Source organism: Halictus rubicundus, chromosome 4 (genome assembly GCF_050948215.1).
Source record: "Halictus rubicundus isolate RS-2024b chromosome 4, iyHalRubi1_principal, whole genome shotgun sequence".
In the NCBI taxonomy this organism is placed as follows: Eukaryota; Metazoa; Arthropoda; class Insecta; order Hymenoptera; family Halictidae; genus Halictus; species Halictus rubicundus.
In genome coordinates this window covers 9709218-9732301 of record NC_135152.1, presented here as the reverse complement: position 1 = coordinate 9732301, position 23084 = coordinate 9709218, and the positions used below count along the sequence as shown (strand labels likewise).

At 43.0% G+C, this 23084-nt stretch overlaps 3 protein-coding genes across 4 annotated transcripts in view; 2 read left to right on the top strand and 1 right to left on the bottom strand.

Moving 5' to 3' along the window:
• Fas3 (fasciclin 3) overlaps nt 1–9623 on the top strand; it is a 478993-nt gene extending 469370 nt beyond the window's left edge. The window contains exons 8-11 of one of the 2 annotated variants that reach the window (XM_076786621.1): nt 3237–3267; nt 4164–4244; nt 5823–5991; nt 7039–9623. In XM_076786621.1, the coding sequence (XP_076642736.1) occupies nt 3237–3267; nt 4164–4244; nt 5823–5991; nt 7039–7239 (482 nt within the window). In that variant the 3' untranslated portion in view covers nt 7240–9623. The remainder of the gene's footprint in view (nt 1–3236; nt 3268–4163; nt 4245–5822; nt 5992–7038) is intronic. The other variant, XM_076786622.1, reaches the window with a different exon arrangement.
• Nucleotides 9624–11312: 1689 nt separating this feature from the next.
• LOC143353811 (uncharacterized) lies at nt 11313–20964 on the bottom strand. Its single transcript, XM_076787416.1, has 5 exons — nt 20120–20964; nt 16221–19760; nt 13870–15840; nt 12501–13725; nt 11313–12076 (listed from the first exon to the last, which is right to left on the bottom strand). Exons 1-5 carry the CDS (start codon nt 20474–20476, stop codon nt 11313–11315), a joined length of 7857 nt encoding a protein of 2618 aa, XP_076643531.1. The 5' UTR covers nt 20477–20964.
• A 103-nt stretch (nt 20965–21067) lies between these two features.
• Nucleotides 21068–22642, top strand: LOC143353810 (uncharacterized). The gene is made up of 3 exons (XM_076787415.1): nt 21068–21437; nt 21971–22252; nt 22545–22642. The coding sequence occupies exons 1-3, from the start codon at nt 21068–21070 to the stop codon at nt 22640–22642; spliced, it is 750 nt and encodes a 249-aa protein (XP_076643530.1).
• The last annotated feature ends 442 nt before the right edge of the window (nt 22643–23084 follow it).

Genomic DNA, 23084 nt, shown 5'->3' with positions numbered 1-23084 from the left:
TTAAGCTCTAGTTGAAACTCTTAAATAATCACCGATAGCTGATGTACATATGAACAGCAATTTTTATACTTTGATAACGTTCATTTGACAAGCAAATAAAATACTCTAGATTAGGAGAAAAGAAAACATGCATCAAGAGTCCATTTATCACGATAAAATGTTTCATCTTTAAGGCTAATATAACTAATATAGATTGTACAATCAATGAACCGCCTCGTACGTCACAGTCCAGCATTATTGATCTAACTTCTAAGAACGCCTGCCATTTTTACGGTTAGTTTAATAGAGAACGAGTACGGCACTGCCGGAAGAACATTTCCCGGGCTCGTTTTTTCCCCCTCGGTGTAGCGAGCACGTTTCCCGGCAAGCACTCGGCAAATAATCTAATAGGCTTGTCGGTCGACATCACGCGTGCTAACGATCAACGTGTTAGCACATGCGGCGACAGAGTCGAGTAAAAACCCAAGAAACCTCGTTAATCGACCGTGCGCATAATAAAAAGCCGAGGGGGATGGTTCCACGACGAGTCACGGGAAAGCCGGAGTTTTTTTATACCAATTCCCGCAATTTTTTAAAGTTTTACCGCGGCCGCGAAATGCGCGACCCACGCGCGTGGAAAACGACGGATTTTACGACCGTTGCGGCTAAGATGGACACGAGAATAATGACGACGCATTTTTAGTGCCTTCTCGCGAAAAATCGTCGAGAATGGATTCGGCAAGATCGGCCGCCGTAAACATAATTTTTCTCGAGAGCCTCACGATAAACGCTTAGCTTCGAATTCTCTGCGACGATAGCGGGTTCTCTGACAAGACAAACACGAATTTTATTTCCTCAGTGGAACGGACTTTACGATAGCCGTAAAATGTTTTAGCCTTCATTTCTAAAGGGGGGAGTATTTTTTACACTAATTTTAAATTTCGATAATAAAAGAAGCGGCTCGAAACAAGACATTGTGAAATTTTCCAGTCCGTAGAGGTCGAAACAAAGTCGTCAGAATTTGAAATACAACAATTATTTGTATGTCGTCGAATGTTTGCGACGAGTTTGTTCATCTCAATCATTATGAGAAATATTTATCAAATCGTCGGCCATCTTAAGCGCAACAGGTCCGTTCGGTGGATCGAAAAACGCAACGAAATAGCACAAGCAGGTTCGAGAAGCATCGAGGACCTGTGTCGAACATCACTGCCAAAGCAATGCGCTGAAAAATCATTTGCCAATCATCGAGATTGCAGGCGGTTTTATCGTCGATCTCCGGCGCGAAAATCAAAATGAAAGATCGGTCGTTATGAAAGGTTCGCGTTCGATGCGAAAACAATTTGACGAACGGAAAAAACCGATGCAAATCCCTTCTGGATGCCGTTTAGGATCAGTTGCAGCCTGTACAGCGGCCACTGCAACGTAGCGCATCGACACGATGATCGATTTACGGGGAGTTTTAAGGATATTACGCGTTAATGTACAAAAAAGAAAAAAAAGAAATTCCTTGCGGTACATTCTTTAATGATATTAAGCGACTTATTTCATAACTGATTTCTATGATTGATTAATGGTAACGATAATTAATTTATACGCGATGATCATGCTGGCGGGCGGCGATGCTCGCGCGCGAACACATCGAAACCGCCGCGCACGTTTCGACAAAGAACGATGGACGCGTGTGCATGCGAACGAGAGCACGCGATTTCCAACGAGCGTGATAAACGAAAGAGAGAACCGCGTTGAACTGCTTCTTTTACGAACCCTGTGCGTTGCACTCGGACGATATCGTCTACGTGCGGCGTTGATTCCCATCATTCTTTCCTTAGGTTTGTAAATGAAGTTAGTGGAAGCAGCTCCGGGTTGAAAATTTTGTAAAACCTCTAATATTCTTAAGGCGGTTAATATTGTAATAATTGTAAGAAGCATGATCGTTGGCCATACAATGGAGTATAAATATTTATATATATATTATTACCAGGCTAATAATATATATATTTATGTTAATGTAAGTCTAGGTATTAAATTACGACTATAAACGATAACGGATTCGCGAATACCTGAACATGGTGTTCTCTGAAACATTTTTAGAAGTCAATCAATATTATCGTTAGGCGAGCCTTTATGCGACAATGATCGGATTGGAGGGAGAGGGGAAAAAAGAAAAATACGTGCGTTGCTTGCGTTTTTTGAGAACGTCAGTTTCTTGATGATTACGTTTTACTCGGTATACCGACGTGTTTTCGTCTATGGTTTTTCCTTTGTGTAACGAGGGCCCAATTGCAAACAGCATCACCGAGGATGTGGCAAAGCACTTTAAGAATACTTCAGAGATCGCTACACTTCGAAACGAGAGGAACGATTTAAAAAAAGAAAATTTACGATTTTAAGAATTTGAGAAAGAAAAAAGAAAGAAAGGGAAAAAAGCGAAATTGAACTGCGAGCAGAGAAATAAAAAGAGAAGAAGTTTGAATGTTATACGGTCGATTAAATAAATGGAATACGAGAAACATATGTAACACACCGGATACATACATACACACCCATACACACACGCGCATGTACACACGAACACTGCGAGTACATGAAAAAAAGAGATGAATAAGAAGATACGAATACGAGAAGAACATGAACATTTTGTATCTGTACTTGTAGATACAACGCAATAGGCAAGAGTAAATCTAATTAAGAATTCAAATGAAGTTAATATATAGAGAGCTGTATGTAATTAACTGTAAGTTCATTCATCGCTATGATATTATACTTAGGTATTATATGATTTTTGAAATAAAACATTTGTTTTAAATACAGACGAACGTACACGAGAATGTGCCATCCCTCTCTCACCGCCGTCATTCTTCAACTATCACCGTTTACTACCACCGTCTGTCTAGCTTTTACAATATTCAGTTCTCTTCTAATTAAAATATTCGTGTAAATTCTGACTTGACTGAATTAATTCTTCATTTGAATGTGTCCATTCAATTTCCTGTGAAGCATCGATTAACAACAAATTTTCCTCAGTGTTACCTTGACTATATTACATGCCTTTGCATCGATAATAGACGGGAAAGTATAAATGTGAATCCTTTCTTATTGAATAATAAAGAATCGACTTTCTGTGAGAACTGAGGAATAATTAGAGACTAATATAATTTCCGGAGCTCGTCTACCATAAATATGTCAGATTTAAATTTTTAAATGAAGCCTCTGAGCACGACTAAAGAGATCTGTGTTTTTCAATAATTTTGCAGGTAACACAACGTCCAGGAACCTTGGCGAGTCGTGAGTATCCACTTTCCTCCGGGTATTCGTAGCGGACTTTCTGGTAGCACAGTGCACTATTGGTGTCCCAATATTCTCTTCCGAATTCCGTAACTAATACACTTTTTCCCTGCCAGTGCTTCACCGTAGAACACTTTGACTCTAGCTTGAGAAATTTTATTTTTCTGCAAACAGGGGAAAACAAAAATTAACGAAGCCTAATGAAGCATCAAAAACGAAGATTTTCTCAGTGAATTTGATTATATCGAATGATACACGTGTTTACAAAATTAAAGAACACAACGAAGTTGCAAAGACTCGAAAATCACATTTCCCGTACTGTAGAATTATAAAAATGATCCACGTTAGGTTCGATATAAATCTTTTTGCTGTGAGATGCAGCTTACAACTTGTTTTGTTTCTAAATTCATCGTTCGTATAATTTATTGTACATCGAAATATTTCATATGTTTCTAATAGTGGTTTATATTTAATATTTTATGTGTGTCTAATAATAGTTTTTCTTATCAGTTCAAGAGCCCTCTTTCAATGATAATAATCGCGAGACGACGATAAATTAATGACCGCAACTTTATTCGCTAATGTATCAGAAACTATTACGAAAAATGTAAAATCAATTGTAAAAACCTCCTCGGCATCGTGGACATAAGTTCGAAGGATGGTTAGAGAATGCGCACTCGTGCGAAACCAGTTTTATCTTTTTTGTGTGTAAAACATATCGCGAAATCAGGGAAATAGATTAACGCATACAACTTCATTTAAACGTGTAATTGGAGTACGCTTGAATTAAGATTTTTATCTGAAAAAAGGCCGTTCGAGCGAAACTCGTTTCTGGTTCGTGTTGAAGGTTTATCCATTGATATTTACGATATTGCAAGCAGATGACAAATTTTCAGACAAGCTGCGGATCCAGCAGTGAGTGTTAGTCTCCTTCGTTATGAGATATCAAACAATCCAGACAATATCGATATGCAAAGGCAAGCCTTTTTTTACTTCTTTACAACAACAACAAACGCCATCAAGCTTTCATCGGTTCACTCGTCAACGTCGAATCATTATCCCGTGGGAAATATCGAAATACTTTTTATTAACATTGCGCCAGCAGTTGCACAAGCTTCGAATTCACGTTGTGCTGTGTTAATGTTGTTCCCACGTGACGTTGCTTCATTGTTATACTAATTAACACATTCCACGTTACGAAATTTCATTATTCTCTTTTTAACAAAATTAATTTTTCCTTTCCTGTGAGTCTGATATTTATATGTACAATTAATCGATGTTGAGAATGTATTTACAATTTTATCAAGTCTATTTTGCCGTCATTTCAACGCAGCATCATATAACAAAAATTGAAGTTACGCTAATTACTGAATCTCGATCCGATTGTAAAAACCGTGTGCAATTTAAACACTATCAGATCATGCGAGTATTTAATGCAGTGACTGGTACGTATGTCGGTCACCTTCTACAATAATAATTTGCGATTCTTTTTGTCAACACATCTTGCGCTCATTAATTGCCTTATTTGTTAAATTGGTGTTTATGAAAACTAGTTCTTGAAATTGTTGCCGCCGCTTCACGATGACTCTAACAGGGATACATACTTGCATACGTTTAAATTCATACACTACGCAGTAGAAAAAGTAGTGTACGATAACAGTTGAAAACCTCTAATTAATTATGGCACAACTAATTTGGAACGTGAAACGAATGTCAAACAGAACATATTGCAATGAAATTTTCCGGATAAAGAAAATAACTTGAAGTAAATATGTAAAATAGCATAAATGTAGCGTGTTAGATTCGATACAACTAATGTAGGCTGATTTAAACGATTGAAAATGAAATGTTGATAGCGCAATACTGATACACTAAAAACGACGAGATTTCGTATTCACCAGCTTAACTGTTCAATTAAATCATTTGAATGTGTTGCTCATCCTGTTGCTGGCCACGAACAAAGTCACAGTTTCTGATGATTAGAGGCGAATGAATTCACATTAACAATTCATTAAGATCTCCTTTGAAAATAATAAAATCTATTTTCATAAGCTTGAACGCCAGTTTTGCAATACGCTTTCACCAAGCCTCCTCTCAATCAATTTTATAATTTCTGCTGCAGGCTTCGCGGCTGAATAGTCCAACTAACCGTATCCCACACTTTTCCATCCTGAAATTGAATGTAGCTGCTGTCTATTGGTTACTGGTGTGCTCAATGTAGATGCTAACTATTAATTACTAACGTAGCTAATTACAAAGTAAATTCAGAAAGAATCTACAAGACAATTTTTTTCTACGACTTCTTCAATGAAATGTTTCAAGCTTCGAAGATATGATCTTCTAAATTATAATTCAGTGCATCATTTGTGCATCGTTCGGTGCATGTTCAACTGAAATTCTCGTTCATTCAGTTGTGACATTTTTCAGGCGAATTGTGTTTGTTTCGTGCATTTCGCATCAGGTTTCTCCGGTCTAAACGGCGTTTGAAGGGTGTTTGCATCCGGAATTTTTTAAATGAAATGCATTTTGGTGAACATGAATTTTATTTTTGTTAGAAGCGACACTGAAAGTGCTGGAAGGTACTCGAGAACGGAAGTTGACGGATCTCGTGGAGAACGAAAACCGAAAATCAGCTTCTCTCGGCTCTTCAAACGCAACAAGGATAAAGTGTCTGGCGCTGACACCGACACCATGAGGACTGTTGTTACAGTTGATGATGAAAAGGTATTCGATATGAAAATATGTAGCAAAAATGCAAATACATCGGATTTTAACAGAGTTTATTCAACTCTTGGACGGCGGATGCTTTTGACAATTTCATGACAACCGTGACTAGATTCATATTCTTGTGTATCGATTTTCGTTATTTTTGAACCCGCTTCTTTGAAATCAATGCTAATTCTCTTATTGTATTTAATAGCTAATGATTTAAGTTTGCTGTCAAAATAGTAGCATTTAGTTCAAACGTTTTTCAAATTATTCTTGTCCAATAGTTAACGTAGGTTTGTTAATGACGGTGTTGAGTTTAAAGGAACGTTAACAATTTCAATAACAATCCTAAAAGAAATAATTAAAGTATATTACTCAAAATATCATTGAAAAGTGTTTTAAGAAGCCCTGTTTTGTTAATCTCTGATTTCTGGAAAACTATTGAGTCACTACCGATAGTTGAAGAATTAAAATAATTAAAATCGGATCAATCTATGTTAAAACTTATATTTTGTCTTTGCTGCTTAAAATTGCAAACATCAATTAAACACTGTCAAACATTAATAACGCAAATATTTCATCGTCACACATTTCGTCAGAGACTTCAACGCATGGCAAAGACATGATCACTGTATCCTAAGTGCTGCGCTCTCCGTCAACGCTATTTCATCGAATATTTAACCAGTACTAAATTGTATTCTCAGATTATTTTTCAATCACTTGGTCATTAATATGAATCTTTCAAAGGAACGATCTAGAACACAATCTTTCTATGCAATCATATTCCCACGTGCAAAAACCAATGAAAGTGCCCGGTAATGTTCAACACTGTATTCGCATAATTTCAATTCAATCGGGCCTCTCGGTGGTAAAAATATGTTCGCTAGGGACTGCCGGCGCCTAAAATCTGAAAAAGATCTAGAAAAATCGGCATTTGCATAAAAACTCGCGGTCCAATGTCTAGGACATGGTCCAGGCGCATAAAGATTCTGAACGGATCATGCAAATAGGTGTTTAATGGGAAAAGCGGATTTCTTAATCAAATGAATTTCGATTTAATAGCTGCAGACAGCGCCAGCGACCGTGCCGCAGGAGAACAAACCTAATCCGTCGACCGGCGAAAGCGGAATAGTTTACGCGGAATTGGATCTGACACAACAGCAACAGGGTGTCAACCCACGTCGCCTAAACGAGGACAAAACGGAGTATGCTGAAATTCTGTACACGAAACCGACAACGGAAGAACAGACGCCCAGCGAATAGATCATTCCCGCCGATGCGATCGAACAAACAGGGAGCTCCTGCAATGACAAACTTCTATCCTCCAGCCATCGTCGAACGCATTTTTTCTTTTTTTATTATTCGATCCTTTTCAGTTTATCTCTTAGATATTAGTAGCGCTAAGATGTTATTCCAATTTTGTTTTCTACCTTGTTTGTAGACAGTTCGTCCGAACATACGAATTTCTATTATATTTATTAATCGTTTGTTATTGACCTTTTGCACTCGAAGCTTTTGCGACTCTATGTGATATTTTGTAAGCAAGAAAAAGTTCTATTGAACCCAGAACAACGATATACCGTCGCTGGCTGCATTTGCGCAACGTGATTGTTTTATTCTAATTTATAGATTTCTAATGGTATTGCAATCTTATCTTGTTCTAATTTATCGTCATATTGGACTGTGAAAAACTTGTTAATATTGATATCTTATTCTAATTTATGGATTTCCCTTCAGTATTATACAGCATTTGTCAAACTTTCCGCACTTTACCAACCATTAGTTCTGAGAATCAGTTTTAATCAATTTGACAACGACATCAACGCGGAATCCATTAAATACAAATTCAGTGAAAACTCTTTTGAAGTTAGATGTGCTAATTTTTGCGTCTCAGAATCGCCATTCGAGTGCAAAGAGTTATGTGAATGTATGGTGAATCGCGATGGACTTGTGGTTTCATAACGCTTTCTGAGAATAGAGATTGATAAAGCGATTATAACGATTATAACGATTCCTGTTAGTTTTAAAAAAGCGTTATGAACAGTGTCCACCGTACCGTTGCATTTGTCTGAAAAGGATCCAACAATTTAGAATAGTTTGAATATAATTTTGTTAGAATTTCTTCGGCAAGGTTACTTGAATATTCATGTAAGTTTAATCATCTAAGGGAAGAAAACCAAAAGGGGTTTCACGCAAATCAAACGAATATTAATATTAACCCGGGACCGAACTATCGACATCTAATTCAAACTCCATGAACATCTGACATAGTAATCAAACTAGACATCACTAGAAATCAAAAGTGTCTTAATCCGTAGGAATTTTTTTGAACCACACTTTGGGAATTCCTGGCTCGTTTTGGGCGACGGGAAATTTTAGAGAGAGAAAGATTGTCGAAGCGTTTGCGTCTTCAGGCGGGTGAACAAATACGCGTTACCATGAGCATTAGTCGTAAAATCGAACCAACTGAAATTCAACGTAACCACTGTTCGGGAGCGTTTTCAACGTGGCCTCGCGAAAGTGTATCGCGAACGTGAACGAGCCTAACTATCGCGTATGGGTCGTGCTAAACTGAAACCGACAATTCGCGCTTAATTCGTAGAATAAATTGCATTTTCATGCGGACGAAATTTATCTCTGCGAAATTGTTAACTACGACAAACTTCCGCGTTTTTTTTTGTCAGAGAGTTTACCGATGTTGATCGACCGCCGAGATTTCTAATTTCGAATAAAGCGCACTACGTTTGCAAGAGCAAGTTGAAATCGCACGCCCGGCGAGTCGCGTCTGAAAACAAATCGATGTACTTAAATTTTATTGTTACTATTGTTATCGCGTATTTAAATATAATAACTAAGTGTAACATTCGTATCGTATATACGTGCTGTTCGTTTGAAAGTTGCTTGAAAAGTTTGCTTCCTATAAAGCTACTGTGAATGCATAAAAAATATATCGAGGGTCCCTGTCGGCGCATCGATCTCGATGGTTTCCAAGCTGCCACGGGCCTTCTATTGCACTTGTAACTAATAAAATGCAAATTGTACCGAATTTTACGAAAGTTGAAGGACAAAAGATATAAGATAAATAAATGTTCTAACGCCAGTTAACACATAGCCCACTCCTTACCTTTTCGATTCACTTTGAATGCACAATGTTTTATCTTTGATAACGTATACGAAAGATAATCGAGAACGATCATCGAATTGAATTGTCGACGCCGAATCATATCAGAACAATCCAAGCTGCTTTGAAGCGTGTAATGTGTTCTTTGTATAGTGTGAATTATTATTAATTCTCCTCTAACACAATATGGAATTATTTTAGTTCTCTCTGTGTCGCCATTAACTTTGTATCCGTAGATGATTAAGACCTAACGTGCAAACCTAACACTGCTTATACAATTTACAAGTGTTTCGAGGATCTTTTTACACACGTCATTTGTACCCCAGTTTACTGCTACCTTTATAGTTTATATAATTTTATACTTAACCTTGTGTCATCGCGGATAGGATATACAAAGTCTGTAACGTGTCGCTCGCTGATTCTGTAACATTCTGTTGTAAAGTTTTAATTTTAATATTGATTGCCGTCCAACGTCGGTGTTTCTAATTTGTACGTTCCATGTCAAATAAATTACAATTTGATCAACGCGTGTGTGTCAATGATTTGTTCAAAACATTGATCTCCTTGAACGTCCGTTTCGATACAAGATTGCTAAATCCGCAGAAAGCTATCTCTGGATTATGAGATCTTCTACGTCACTTCGTCAATTTTTCATTAATTACGATCTTGACATTGATCTTCCCTGTCGAAATGAATTAACATTGCAGCCATTATCGGTTGCAAAAGTTATTCGAACGCTCGAACAGAATATTGATATATGTATATGTTTAAAAAAAAAACTGAAAAATTTTAATGGGTTTTCGCAGATTCACTTGAAGCAATAAATTATTTCAATTAACATGGAGTTATCAGGCGATCCTATCGTAAAGTTATTTGCATGTGTTATATAAGGAACGTATGAATAAACATTATCGTGGAGGATGAAAATGCACTGTTACGTTTAGCACGATAATTTTGCCCATCAATCACTGCGGTAATATTGTCGCGGCCGAATGCGTTTCAATCTGAAATATCGATCCAGGATTTTTCAAGAAATAGCACACGGAAATCCCCGAATATTCCCAGAATATTAAATGTTTTAATTTTTGTATGACGACGTTCATGAAATTAATACGGCTTTCTTTAGGCTAAATCGCGCGATCCTGATCGTCGCACGCGCGCGACACTGACGAAGGACGTGTTAATGTGTGAACATACGTCGTTAGTGTTCGTTGAGAGGTCATGACTTTGAACGTGTATGAAAGACACGACAGATAGCACGTGCAGCTTGAATAACTAACGATCTCCGTTTTTGATTGAGGCTCCTCACGTGTACCTAAAAGAAATTTGTTTCAAACACGTGTAGTTAAATATACGCGTAGACATAATGCCGTGGGTGGTCGTCCAGTGATAATTACACGGACTGCGTATTGGGTGTGTTTAATACACGTGCTTGCATGTAACGTACACATGAAATAAAGATGTCTGCTGCACAAAGCTACCCATTGACTTGCTCTTTTCAACCGGAGTTAACATAACATTAGATATACTGAAGCAGTTTCACAAATTGTTGTCAAGAGAAGAGAACTGTTTTACTTATCAGTACATCGTCTATGCAAATTAGATTGTTATTAGTATTACTAGAAGTGATTATTCGCTCTTCTGCGAATAGAAAATTGAAAAGCAAATAGAAACGGTCTACTGGGAAGCGGATAGGTAAGAGTGTGTACAAATATTGTTAATGTGTGCGCATCCGGCGTAGGCAACTTTTTCTAAAGTCGTAATTACAATTTTTTGTGAAGAGGGCTTCGCGAGGACGGCAAGAACCTATTGTTTAAATAGGTAATTATTGTTTTAATAAGAACTTTACTCCGCAATTTAGGATTCATACGTAAATAATTATAATACTTTCTATAATACTTTTTATAATATTATAATACTTTCAAAATACACAGCCATTTCGAAAGCTCTTACTTTAATAAAAACAAACCGTAGCAAAATACGTATCTAATTTTTAATACATTTCTGACTGAATAAGTTCATAAAATTAAATACAAATTTTTCCCCAAGTCAATACACAAAAACTTCCATATAAACAGCCTTTTCATTTACAATTTACCTACACCACTGATTCAAAATCGATCACTATTCGAAATAAAAGTACAAAACGACTGCACTCTCCGATTAGACAAATATAATGATTGAAAGCGTCTCACTTTCACAGTACGGAAACCATTTAATCATCTTCGGTGGTAGCTTCCGCTTCCGTGACAGTGTCGTCTTCCGTTCCCTCTGTCGCCTCTGTGTTGTACAGCACTTCGTCCACATCCCCAGTCTCGTCTGCATCCATGTCTGCGGCTACACTTGCGGCTTCGTCCGCGTCCACAGCGTCCTCTTCGGCAATGGACGGGCTCAGCGGTTTCTTAGGTTTCGGCAGTCGATGTTTGTAAGTGGTGTAAACGCTCCTACGCATATCCTTCGTCCAGGTATTGAACTGTTCACGAGCAGTCTCAGTGAGGAAACTAGCCGCCTTGACGCACTCGACCGGCCTCTCGAAGGTAGTCTTCTCGCTCTTGAAGTCCACCGTTCTCGGATAATCGTCGCAAGCCGCCAGCAGATCGGTGATCGACATTTGCACAGACTGTTGAGGCTCAAAAGAGTCGACCACGCGCTTCTCACACTTCTCTGGATTGTGAGCCATCAGCATGGGGTCGAATTTCGGTTCTGTCTTATCCAGAGGATCAGCTTGGCCTAGGTTCAAGTGCCAGGTGGTGCTGACCATCGCGCTGGTCATGGCATTGCGGCTCAACACGGGTTCCACCGAAGGTAATTCAGGGTATTCCAGTTTGTGACCCTTCTTGATACCAGCAGAGAGGTTCTTGTGGTAATTCAGGTAAGAGTCTTCGTCTGGCACTATGTCGGCTCCAGGTATCAGCGTGCCTTTGGACGGTGGAAATTGTAGGGGGTGAAAATTATGCTGGGGAAGCTCGATCGCATAGAGAACATGTTAGGAAGACTGAGATTGAAAAGCTGGAAGAAAGACAATTAGGTAGAGGAGCTAGACCAGTCCCGCTGAGGATTTGGTTCCCGGGCATAAGCGAATTGGCGGGCAACGAACCATGCCTCCGGGGACCACGCCTCCCCTAGCGAGATGTGTTTCGCCGGTACGATTGCCTCGCTATTTCTTTTTTTTTTTGCAAATGACAATATTTCTCCCCGCTGACGTCACATTGCCTCGCCCACCGCAAGGCTTGCTGAACGGGACTGAGCTAGATATAGTAAGTAGAGGAGCTAGAGAAAACCAAGTAAGGGATATCTAAAGTAAGATACTCTAAATACTGAAGAAGAAACTACCGACAAAGTAAAAGCGTGTTTAAAGAGTGAAAGAAGAATTGAGAGGCAATAAGCTGAAAAGCGAATAGACCAAGCTCCCATTCCCTGCGAAGAGGACTGCCACAAATTGGAATGACCAATCCTATCACTGTACCAGGATCATAGCTCTTTCCAGGGGTCGTTCTGATCGGTTCCAGGAACACCTTCTTCTTGCTCTCTCGAGTTTTGCTGTCGACAAAGTTGAAGTCCTCTTGCTCGAACGTGAACGCGACCGGCGTGATCCTAAACTCCATTCTCTTGTTGGTGTTCAGCATCTTCACCACCGCATAGACTAAACAATTCATGTTCCTGCAGCGGAGGACGTAAATAGCCCCATGGTCTTTCTCGAACAGCGGCGGTCCAACCCATCCAGGATCCGCGACGTAGAATCCATCTTTAGCCGCCAAACCCGCCAGGATGATCTTGTTGCAGTCGATCAGGATGTTCGGCGACTCCTCGAAGGCTTTGTTCAAAGCAGCGGCTAAGGTGATTTTGTTCTTAGCGCCGTATAGAATGCCGCAGACACTGTCCCTGAAGTCGATCACCCACAAGTGCGGGAATATCTTGAAGCAGGGCTGCAGGTTGAAGTGGTTGTAATGCTTGGCGCACTTTTGAATGGCTCCTCGGACGCTCTCGGTGTAGTAAGAGTCCCCGCAGATCACTGCCGAGTCCAAGATCGCAGGTCCCCATCTGGATGGATGGCTCAGGTACTGCATCGCTAGAACAGCGACGCAAATGGCTGCCTGGTTCCTCCCTGCTCGATCGCCGAATCTGGAATCGTAGGCCCCGATCGTCCCCCAAACGGAGTAAATCAGGTTCGACACTTCCACGGCATAGTTGTTCCAGAACTGCTTCACTTTCCCTTCGTCGTCCTCGTCAGACTTCTTCTTCCTCTTCTTGCCGTTCGACTTGACGATGTCGGGAGCGTGTCTGAAGTTCCAATGGTAGTCCAGGTACAGCCACATCGGGTCTTCCTTGAAGGTGTTGAACGGAGGAACGTTGATCGAGTCCACGTGGATGCGATGGATGAAGAAGCCCGTCGTGTCCGCGAACTGATTGAAGCACATGTTCTTCACCATGTGACAGAGGCTCGGGAAGATGCACAGGCAAGCTTTGCCCCCGCTTGACACCTTCCTTCCCTTCTCGTTGCATTGGTAAGGGTCCAGGTAGTAGTACGCGTTCGTGCTTCTCGAATACCAGAACCCGTAGCAACAGTTCGTGAAGTGTATCAGTCCGCTTGGGTACAACTTGAAGAACTTCTTCAGGTGTCTTCTTACCTAAAGGTAGAGCATAGATGTTTGGTTAGACTCTAACGAGATGATCAAACGACGTCGTTTTCCATATTGAATGTGGCACGTGTATTGTGGCACATAAATAAATAAATATAGAAATAGATGATCCGTAATGCTCAAAGCACTCACCTGAAGGTAAAAGTCGTTCCTCATGGTCCGCGGGTTCGTCGTGAGCAAGACCAAAGGCGACGTGCAATCCCGCAAATCGAAAATTCTGTTCATGATCGTGAGATTGCGTAAAATGTGTTCTGTATGGAACTTAGGCTCCGGGAATTCTCTGTAGACCGATTCCGCGACTTCTAGGATCTTGTCCACCATTTCTGGCATCGGACTCTGAACGATATCCCTCTGCACCATCACCGCGAGAATAGCAACGAAGTAACACCTTTTGACCCTCGGTTCCGTTATGTTGTCTCTGTTGTTCAAGGCTACCGTGCCATGAACGAATATTGGCCTGTGCTCCGGCACGCTGGGTCTGAAGATCGCCTCTAGATCGTAAGGTTCCGTGGGCATTCTGTGGATCTCTGGCAACGAAGTTGCTGGCACCACTGATTCGTGGAGTCCTTTAGTATCGCTGCAGTCAGGATCCATCTTCTGCGCGTAAGACACAGTGATCACTCTCATCACGAACGTCTCCTCTTCCGGTTGGTCGATCACCTTGACGATCAATCGCAAGAACTCTTTCATGTCTGTGGCAGTGATGATCCTCAGGTTCTTCGTGCCCACAACGATCCACCAAGCGAAATGATTCTCACCTTTCTTCATCACTCCTATGTGCACCGTACCGCAAGCTAAAATAGCGCCCGTGTAGCTCGGAGTGTCGAAAATCTTCTGCAAGGACATCGCCAGGTTCCAGCCTTCGGTTGCGTACAGAGTCCCGTAGTGCAGCGGCACGAACACTACTCGGAAAACGTAATTAGCGATCTCGAACTCTGGCAGCATGCCGTCAGTCATTTCATCGACAGTCGAATCCTCGGCAGCTAGCAAAGTGTCGTAAGAGTAATCCAGGACAGCCTCGAACAGTCCCCTAACTGTCTTCACCGACCAAGTGATGGGATCGTGGATCAAGGACCAGGCCATAATGCAAAGATCGAGAGGAGTGGCGACGATCGTGGACGCCTTGAACTTTCTCTCGGCGATCCTCTTCCTGACCAGCAGCTTCGCTATCTCGTACTCGTCCGTGTCTTCCGTGATCTTTTTGGTGATCTTCTTGAAAGGAGCTAATATCGGAGTGGTGATCTCGTTCTCAAGGACAGTCACCTCCAGCATCGACCCGTTGCAGAATTTGATGGGAGCGAACCCAGGGATCGTCATGTCGTAGCCGAAACTCGTCTTCGACTCCGCGTTCACCCAATCTAACTGCTCGATCAGGGACACCGATGATTCTGCGGACAACTCCACTTCCGGTGGTTCTTCGACAGCAGCCTCCACTTCAGGTTTATCCACGCAGTGCACTACCTTCTTCCTGCGTTTCTTTCTTCTCCTCTTCGTCTCCATGTGAGCTATGCACACGGAGTACAGTCGATAAGGCTTCTTCGTGTTCTCGCCCACGTTAGCCTCGATCTTCTCCAGCAAACCGTTCAAATCGCAGAACTCCATCAAACAGCAGTATCCATCTTCGCTCACGGTTCCATTCTCATCGCAAGCGTAAGGATCGAACAGGTAATACACCCGATTCGCGGTCCAGAAAGCGTAGGAACAATTAGCGAACACTATTATGCCCGTTTGGTTGTTCTCGAAGAAGGTGTCCATCGTGTACTCGAGCTCGTCGTGATCGGTGCTCTCCGGATCGGCGTAAAGAGCCTGTTTGGTGATCACGTTGTAGATCGTGTTCATGATTTCGATATGATGGAACCACCTGTACGGTTTGAAACGCAGCTTCCCGGTTTTTTGGTAGATCTTATCTCCCAGGTAGACAAACTGATCCAGAGTAGTCGGAGAAAACTTGTCCGGATCTAGCTTAATCTTTGTTAGGATACACAGCAGGGCGGCGAAGAAGCAGGACTTGAAATGACACTCTTCGATTTCCGCGCGATTTTCGAGGCATATGTTACCATGCAGTATCCGGATTCCATCGTCAGTGACCTTGAGATTCGAAGTGATTTAAGTGATTTAGTGTTCTTTATAGCCGAATAAAATAGTTTAAACTGTCTCTGATTTAAAGGGCTCAGAAACCAATCAGTGTTACGTCCAATTATCTTGCATCAATTCATTTGACCTTGGTCTGATTGACTTCCGAGTCCTCCAATTATCCTCTAAATCCAGATGGGAGGTTGAAACAGAAAATGGTACATGATTATAATTTAATGAACGTCGATTCCAATTTAATGCATCGGGGGCTAGGTATCCGTGTCCTTACTTTCAATCGAGCTGACCGTTTCGGTTGCTTCTTCTTCGAGCTGGGAGGTTTCATGCGAATAGTGGTCTCCTGAGATTCCGTGGATCCTTTCCGCGAAAGTTTGATCTTGGAATCCTTATCCTCCGCGTACAGCTATCGTAAGAGCATTCACATCACAAATAGCAACGGCAAAATCGTAGCAACAAAGATAAAATGGTTTTAAAAGGACCCAAACCTGGTCTGTCACTTTAAAATCTGGGAAAAACAGTTCTAGCAGAAGATCTTCGGTGTTGCAAAGGACCTTCTCCATCAAAGCGTCTCCCACGTCACCCTTAGCTAGCTGGCACTTCCGTTTCTTCTTCTCTGAGCAGGTGCCCGTTCTCTTTTCAGGAACCGGAGTCCGAATGATAGGCCCCAGCGGTAGCAAGGTTGGCCGAATGCGGACACCCACAGGTGCTTCGGGTAAGTCCTCTCGAACCATATCGTCCCGTGGCTTCTGATCCTCGGGCTCCTCTTCCTCGTCCCCGTACGGTCCATCGTACTGGATGTACATGTCGTCGATGGCTCTCATCGGTATTAGACAAATCGGCAGCAACCTCGAGAAGAGGTATCTCTTCGGACACAGTTTAATCTTCTTCGAGGGTACTAGTTCGTCTATTCCTGGCGCTGCGCTCATCATGACGGTCGATCTGGACAAGTGCATCGTACTGAAACCGCCCTTCTTCTTCACGTCCAGCCTGGAATCGATGGAGAATCTCGACACCAACGAGGGAATCGATCTTTTGGCTCGTTTCGCCTCGAGGAGCTTGATCAACGTTTTATTCGATGGCAGGACGTATGGCGGCGGGTGCTCGTACTTCAGCTTCTCCAGAGCCTTCTGCGCGTGAACTCGCCTCATGTCCTCTTCGGTTTCCTCGGGAATCTTCAACCCGGCCGTGAGCAAAGCCAAATTCAACCTGTAAGGCGCGTCGGGTTGATCCTTCTCTGGAATCTCGAGCAGAGGATCGACTATCGGTTTCTCAGCTTCTTCAGCAACGCCCGCGCGAGTCCTACGCCTTCCTTCCTCCTCCTCCTCTTCCTCTTCCTCTTCCTCTTCGCCCATAGTCACATCAATGACGTCCACGTCTTCTTCCTCTTCCTCCTCGGGTTTCAGTTCAGCCTCTAACGTTCTTATATCTTGATCGGTAATTGGCAAGAACCTCGTCTTGAATAACTCAACTTCGTCGCCCGGCACGATGATTTCGAATTCGGACGCGTACTTGCCAGGTTGAATCGAGTCCAACCCCACGAAGTGGATGGTGAAGCTGGGATCGTTGAACTCTATCACACCATGCAGAAAATCGACTAATTCGTTCAGGGTGCCGAGCACGGCGAAAGAAGCCGGATAATCCCGAAGTCGCCAGCCTTCGGCATCGCTGCCGTAAGGGTTGAACAGAAAGAACTGGTCGTTATACTTCCAGATTCCGTACATCAGCTTTTTATTCTCCAGCACCAGCTGGTCGTACTTGTTGAAGTAACATTCCAGAGCCTCCGCCAGGTTCGCGAGGGGAGCAGCATCTCCGCGAATTATGTTCATCTTCGACTTGAAGAACACGTCGTTCTCGGCGAACTTCAGTCGAACGGGTAGCATAGTCAGGTCCAGGTGGCTGGGAATCGGAAGCAGCTTCTCCTCCTGCTCCTCCTCACCGCCTTCTTCTTCCTCCTCCTCTTCTTCGCCCATCGTCGTGGCCCGTGTGTCCGTCACAGTAGGACTTCCCTTGCGGATCCACTCGACGATGTCCCCATACGTTTTGTCGCTGACGTCGATCAGTTGATCGATATCCATGTTCCTCCAGAGTTTAGGATCCTTCAGCTTGCTGTAGGCCATGGCCACCAACGCCGACATCAAACCCTGCTTGCCCCTGGACCTTATCTCGAACCCTTCGTCCAAGCAGTTCTTCGTCCCCTGAAGAACCAATCGATTAGGGTTCACTTTCAAGTACCCTTGGACGATTCTCTCAACAGGTGGTTCCTCCGGCGGCTTCACCACAGGCTCTTCCTCCTCCTCTATCATCTCTTCCCAGTCCCTCCTCGCAGCCTCCTCTTCCTCCTCCTCTTCGCCGAGGTCTTCCACAGGTTCCTTCTCTTCTTCGGGCGGCAGAATCACGTAGCTCCTCGGCTCGTCGTCCGTCATCATGTACGCCTCCGCGTCTCTCATCAGCGGCGGGACCTGCACCGCCATGTCCTTCATCTTCAGCAGCTGCGGCCGGATCGTTGGCGTCATGTCCACGATCTCGTCACTGTCCGATTTTCCGCTTGACCTCACAATAGTCGCTGGAGACGCCTGGGGTCTGCGATTGGTACCTTTCTCTCGATAAATCACATACTCCAACGGACCCCCCGGCTTGGTTCCCGTCTTCACATACAGAACCCGGACGCCGTGGATGATGAAAGGGTCTTTGTCCCTGCTTCCGGTGTTCTCCATAACTGTTTCCAGTATCTGATTGATCGAGCTGTTCATCGTCACGCAAGCCGCCTCCCCCGGCTTATCCGTGCCGTCTAACTCGGCGGTGCCGGACCTAAACCCTTCATCGTCGCAGGCGTACGGGTCCATGAAGTAGTAGGTATCATCGTGTCTCCAGATCGCGTAATAAATCCCCTTGATCTCGAGCAGACCGCAGGTCTGCGTCTCGAAGAACTCCCTGAAGCCACTATCGAAAGCTACCTTGCCCCTCTTCTGGCCGTAACCCGGCACAACGTTCGTTCGGATCTTCACCTTCGCCGAGTAGACCCCTAGTATCACGTCGCCCATGGCGTCGTCCATCTTCAGCTCGAACTCGGGATCGTTTAGATCCTTGTCGATCACGCGGACCAGGTCGATGAAGTATATGTTCGACTGGTTGAAGATCAGGTCGACCAATCCGCTGGTCCACTTGTTGCTGTTCACCAGTCTAGAGTAAACCAACGCTGCCAACGCGATGATCATGTGCGTCCTACCGCGGACAAGACTCGGCAGAGCTGGGTGCATTATGTGGTAGGATCCTTGCAGCACTGCACGGTACTTGTCTTGCACCTTGTAACTGCTGGGTCGTCGTTCTACAGCGTGCGCGTACACCTTCTCCGTGTCGACGGTGGCTATCGGTTGGGTATAGTGATCGACGCCGCTGATCGCTATGGCGTAGAGAACAAACGGCTCGTTTTTAACGTGGCTTTTCTCCAAGATGATGAACAGGACTCCAATCATGTCTTTGACGAGGAACAGCTTCGCCGTCCCGCTGAGACCGTCAGGTGCCGGCTCGCAATTCTCTTTTCGAGCCTGGCCGTCGAAGATGTTGTAGTACTTCGCGTCCTTCCAGATCGCTATGTTCAGAACCGAAGACGACAGGATGCCAGCGTTGTAACGCTTGAAGAAAAGGTCCAGAGCCTTGACCAGGTGCAGCTGCGTCGGCTCCGATGATCGGAACTTCCCCGCGTAAGCCGCGTCCTCGATGGTGACGTTCACGGTCAGCTTGTGCTGCACGCACAGCGTACGCTGCAGATGCAGGATGGTCAGCAAACGACGGTCGTCCGTGTTGATTTCCTTGTAGGACTCGCAGTAAAAAGTATCCCCGTCCTCGATTATCTGGTCGATCACCGCCTCGTTCCAGCACCGAGACTTGTACACCATTGTGGTTGCGAAAGCTGCTATCGCCGTCGCTCCACCCTGTTATTTCAAAGGATCGGTAACAATCAGGATCGCGGGCCCTCGGATCTGATTACATCCGCAGCGTATGAGCGAAATTAGACGGTGCGCGCACGATTTTTCTGACGATTGCGGAATAGAGACGAAGGAATCGAGGATTCTGTGGAGTTTCTGCGTTGCGCAAGGTCTGGTTTGTTATTAGAGGTAAGCGGAGAAGTTATAATGTACGCAGACTTTCAATTTATGATTCTCGCAATGATCAATTTTTAGCGAACTGTGTGAATGTTCCTGAAGTTTTGCATACGAAGAAAATAATTTGATTCTGATGTTGTGTGTTTTAGAGTAGCACCGTGTAAAACTCAAAATAACGAGTCAATCACCTGATGGCCTCTGGACAAAGGGGAGAATTTAGGCATGTTGATGTGAGTCAATCCCGCTCGAACGCCATAGCGTACGCAGGTCGGCAGTTCCGGTCTGATCTCGGTGAGAGAGTAAGTATCGTCCGGTAGATCGAGGACGAAATTCAAATCCTTGTACTGCTCCTCAAGTTCCTCGTCGAGCTCGTCACTGCTCGGCGCATTCTCGTCAGCAGCCCGAACGGTCTCGGTCACTCGACCGACAGCATTCACAACTTCCTCGGAAACGATTTCCTCGCATTCCGCCAATTGCGTCAACTTGTGCTTGTATTCGACCTTCTTCTCCCGGTCGATTTCCACCACCGACTTTGCTCTCTCCATATCGCGTATTTTATTTTACAAACTTGAGGGAACCGGACGCGTGAGACGCTGTGTATCGGCGGTGAATCGTGTGCCGAGAAACATTAAATGTCTCACATTTTCAATAAATATCCAGCGGAGAATGTACAACCAAGGTTTCCAAGGTTTTTTCCACTGTGAACTTCATTTCAATTTCTATTGAATATTTTCTTGGTCTTCGTTGGCATTATGCGTCGCATTGATCTCTTCGAGTTGGCAGGTGGTATTTTACATTTTCATACAGATTTCTTTACAAAACTGTCACTTGCAATTTTGAGAAACGTGCTTCCCGAGAATGACATCAAATACAGCGTGAAGTATGTATATAATTTCGGTACGAAAAACAAAAATACGGTGGCACCCGTATCGAGACTCCAGCAACAAGATGTTGCTTTTAACCACAGCCGAAACATCTTGAACCTAAATATGCATTTCACCTGAGAAACTCACCAAACAATCCGGAAAGTCACCATGGCCATCAATAGAACCGGAAAACACTTCTGTCCGTAGTACCGTCTGAAAAATCGATGCATATTTCAAAGATTAGATTGTTGTAAGAATTCTGTAAGAAATATGATACATCGTCCAGAGTGTCGGAGGTACAAGCAATGGAAGATAGAGCAGGCGAAAAAGTCGAAGCAGAGTGACAAGAAGGAGAAGAAAAAGAAACCGAAGCCGAAAAAAGTAGTCGACTGCATCGACGTTGATAGTGAGCCGCAACCGGCGAAGGTCAGCCACCGTAAATGCAAGAAAGCGAGGGTTAGAAGAAAAAGGCCAAAGAAAATGGCGTTGTACGTGCTGAAGCCTATTTCATTAAGTGAGCTCGCGCTGCAGAAAATTAAACCTTCGATGGAGGTAAGGAAATTGCTTCTTAACCCACGGCACACGGTCTGTCTGAAGCCCAGTATACCGGATCTTGACATGGCAATGATGGAGAGTGCAAGTAAATCCCAAAAAGAAATTACACTTCCCCTTTTCTTCTTCTTCTGTCAAACCTTTCCGGTCGATTTTTTAATTTTGTTAGAAACTCTTACAACTCTTCAATCGTTTTATTGAAAGCAAAATGAAACTGAAATATACATTCTCCTCTAATTGGAAGGTTATTAGACCCTCTACAGGATTTTTATTGCACTGAATGTTGTACAGTCTATAGACTTTTTGTTCTCTTCGCACTTTTTACATAATGGAATGCGGTTCTTACTTGAAATACAGTTCTTAACCTAATGTAATATCCTTCATTATTATACTTGTTTGTAAAATATACATTTCTTTTCTGACAAAAATACATTCCAAGCGCTTTCACTGCGCAGTTGTTTTAAATTGTAAATAGTGTTATATATGGATAAAATCATAGAAGAGAACAGACACGACTAATTGTAAGATCCATAATTTCCATATTTCTTCCCTGGAATAATGACAATAACTTCTTGCGCTAATACATGACAAGTAACACGTCATTTGTCAACACTTCTGAAGAGTGTCTCGTGATGCAACAACTGAAGAAAAAATGTCCGAGAAGGCGTAGGAGAAGAAAAAAGAGAACAAAGAAAACGGCACAAGACGGCAAATCGAAACAAGAAGAAGAGGAAGATGCTGACGGGAAATCAAAGGATACTATTACAACCGAAAGCAAAAAGAGCGTGAGCAGCAGGAGCAAAGCAATGGCGAAAAAACGTAAGAAAGCGGAGGCGGACGAAGACTCGGAGGAAGACGAGTGCATGACTGTTTGCTCTTTCGATAGCCAAGTATGCCTTGCGGGTAAGTATCGCGATACTTTCATTCGAATCAGTGATTTTGCTCCCTTCGCTGGGACCGATATCTCGGGCCCTTATCCGATGAAACAAAGTTCTTTCTCTAGGGATTTAATCATCTTAGTAGGTCGATTTTTTCGAATTTTGAAATTCTTACAATGTTTGTTAATACTTGTAGAAGAATCATAGCAGCTATAGCATGTTTGATACGATCCCTTGAGACTCCTTCGAGCGGAACACAGAAATCCTTGGAAATATCATTGAATGTTTAAATATGATCCGTATGTTCTATGCGACAGGCGTCAAGTTAACAGCCGAGGACAAAAGGAAGATAAAGCAACACCAGCGTGAAGTACAAGATGCAAATACCGAAGAGAAGACAGACACAGCCGATTAATTCAAGAAAAACGCAACAGAAAACTGTAATAATAATCGATCAGAAAAAAAAACTATTCAACCTTATATGCGTGCCTAGTGCAGAGGAAATAGTATCGAGAATTGTAGGAAAAATCCAATAACAGATGGCAAAAAGGCGACCGATTATATGGGAGAAAAACCGGACAAATGTGACGGGATAAATACCGAAGAACCCAGAAGCAGCTCTGTAATCGATCCTCGCCACACTAGGTTACAATTTGATTCTAATTACCCTCAGACAAAAACACGCAATACCACAAGGTGCAATCCTAAGCTAGTCTTTTCTGTTGTCCCAATGTTTATCCAGTAGCAGAGTCAAAATTCTGTGCTCTTCTGTATGCACAATTCAAGACTGTTTAGTTTTGCTATCTCAATTTTAATTTATAAGTAGATTGAAAATTCTGTGCTCTTTTATATCCACA

Bases quoted from the DNA above. Each gene is read 5' to 3' on its own strand.
- LOC143353811 (XM_076787416.1), bottom strand. From the start codon at position 20,476: ATGGAGAGAGCAAAGTCGGTGGTGGAAATCGACCGGGAGAAGAAGGTC. The intron at 15,841-16,220 runs GGATAAGGATTC...ATCACTTAAATC, and splicing joins TTACGATAGCTGTACGCGGA to ACTTCGAATCTCAAGGTCAC. The intron at 12,077-12,500 runs GTCTATTCGCTT...CCTAACATGTTC, and splicing joins TCGCAGGGAATGGGAGCTTG to TCTATGCGATCGAGCTTCCC.
- LOC143353810 (XM_076787415.1), top strand. From the start codon at position 21,068: ATGATACATCGTCCAGAGTGTCGGAGGTACAAGCAATGGAAGATAGAG. The intron at 21,438-21,970 runs GTAAATCCCAAA...ACACTTCTGAAG, and splicing joins GGCAATGATGGAGAGTGCAA to AGTGTCTCGTGATGCAACAA. The intron at 22,253-22,544 runs GTAAGTATCGCG...TCTATGCGACAG, and splicing joins TAGCCAAGTATGCCTTGCGG to GCGTCAAGTTAACAGCCGAG.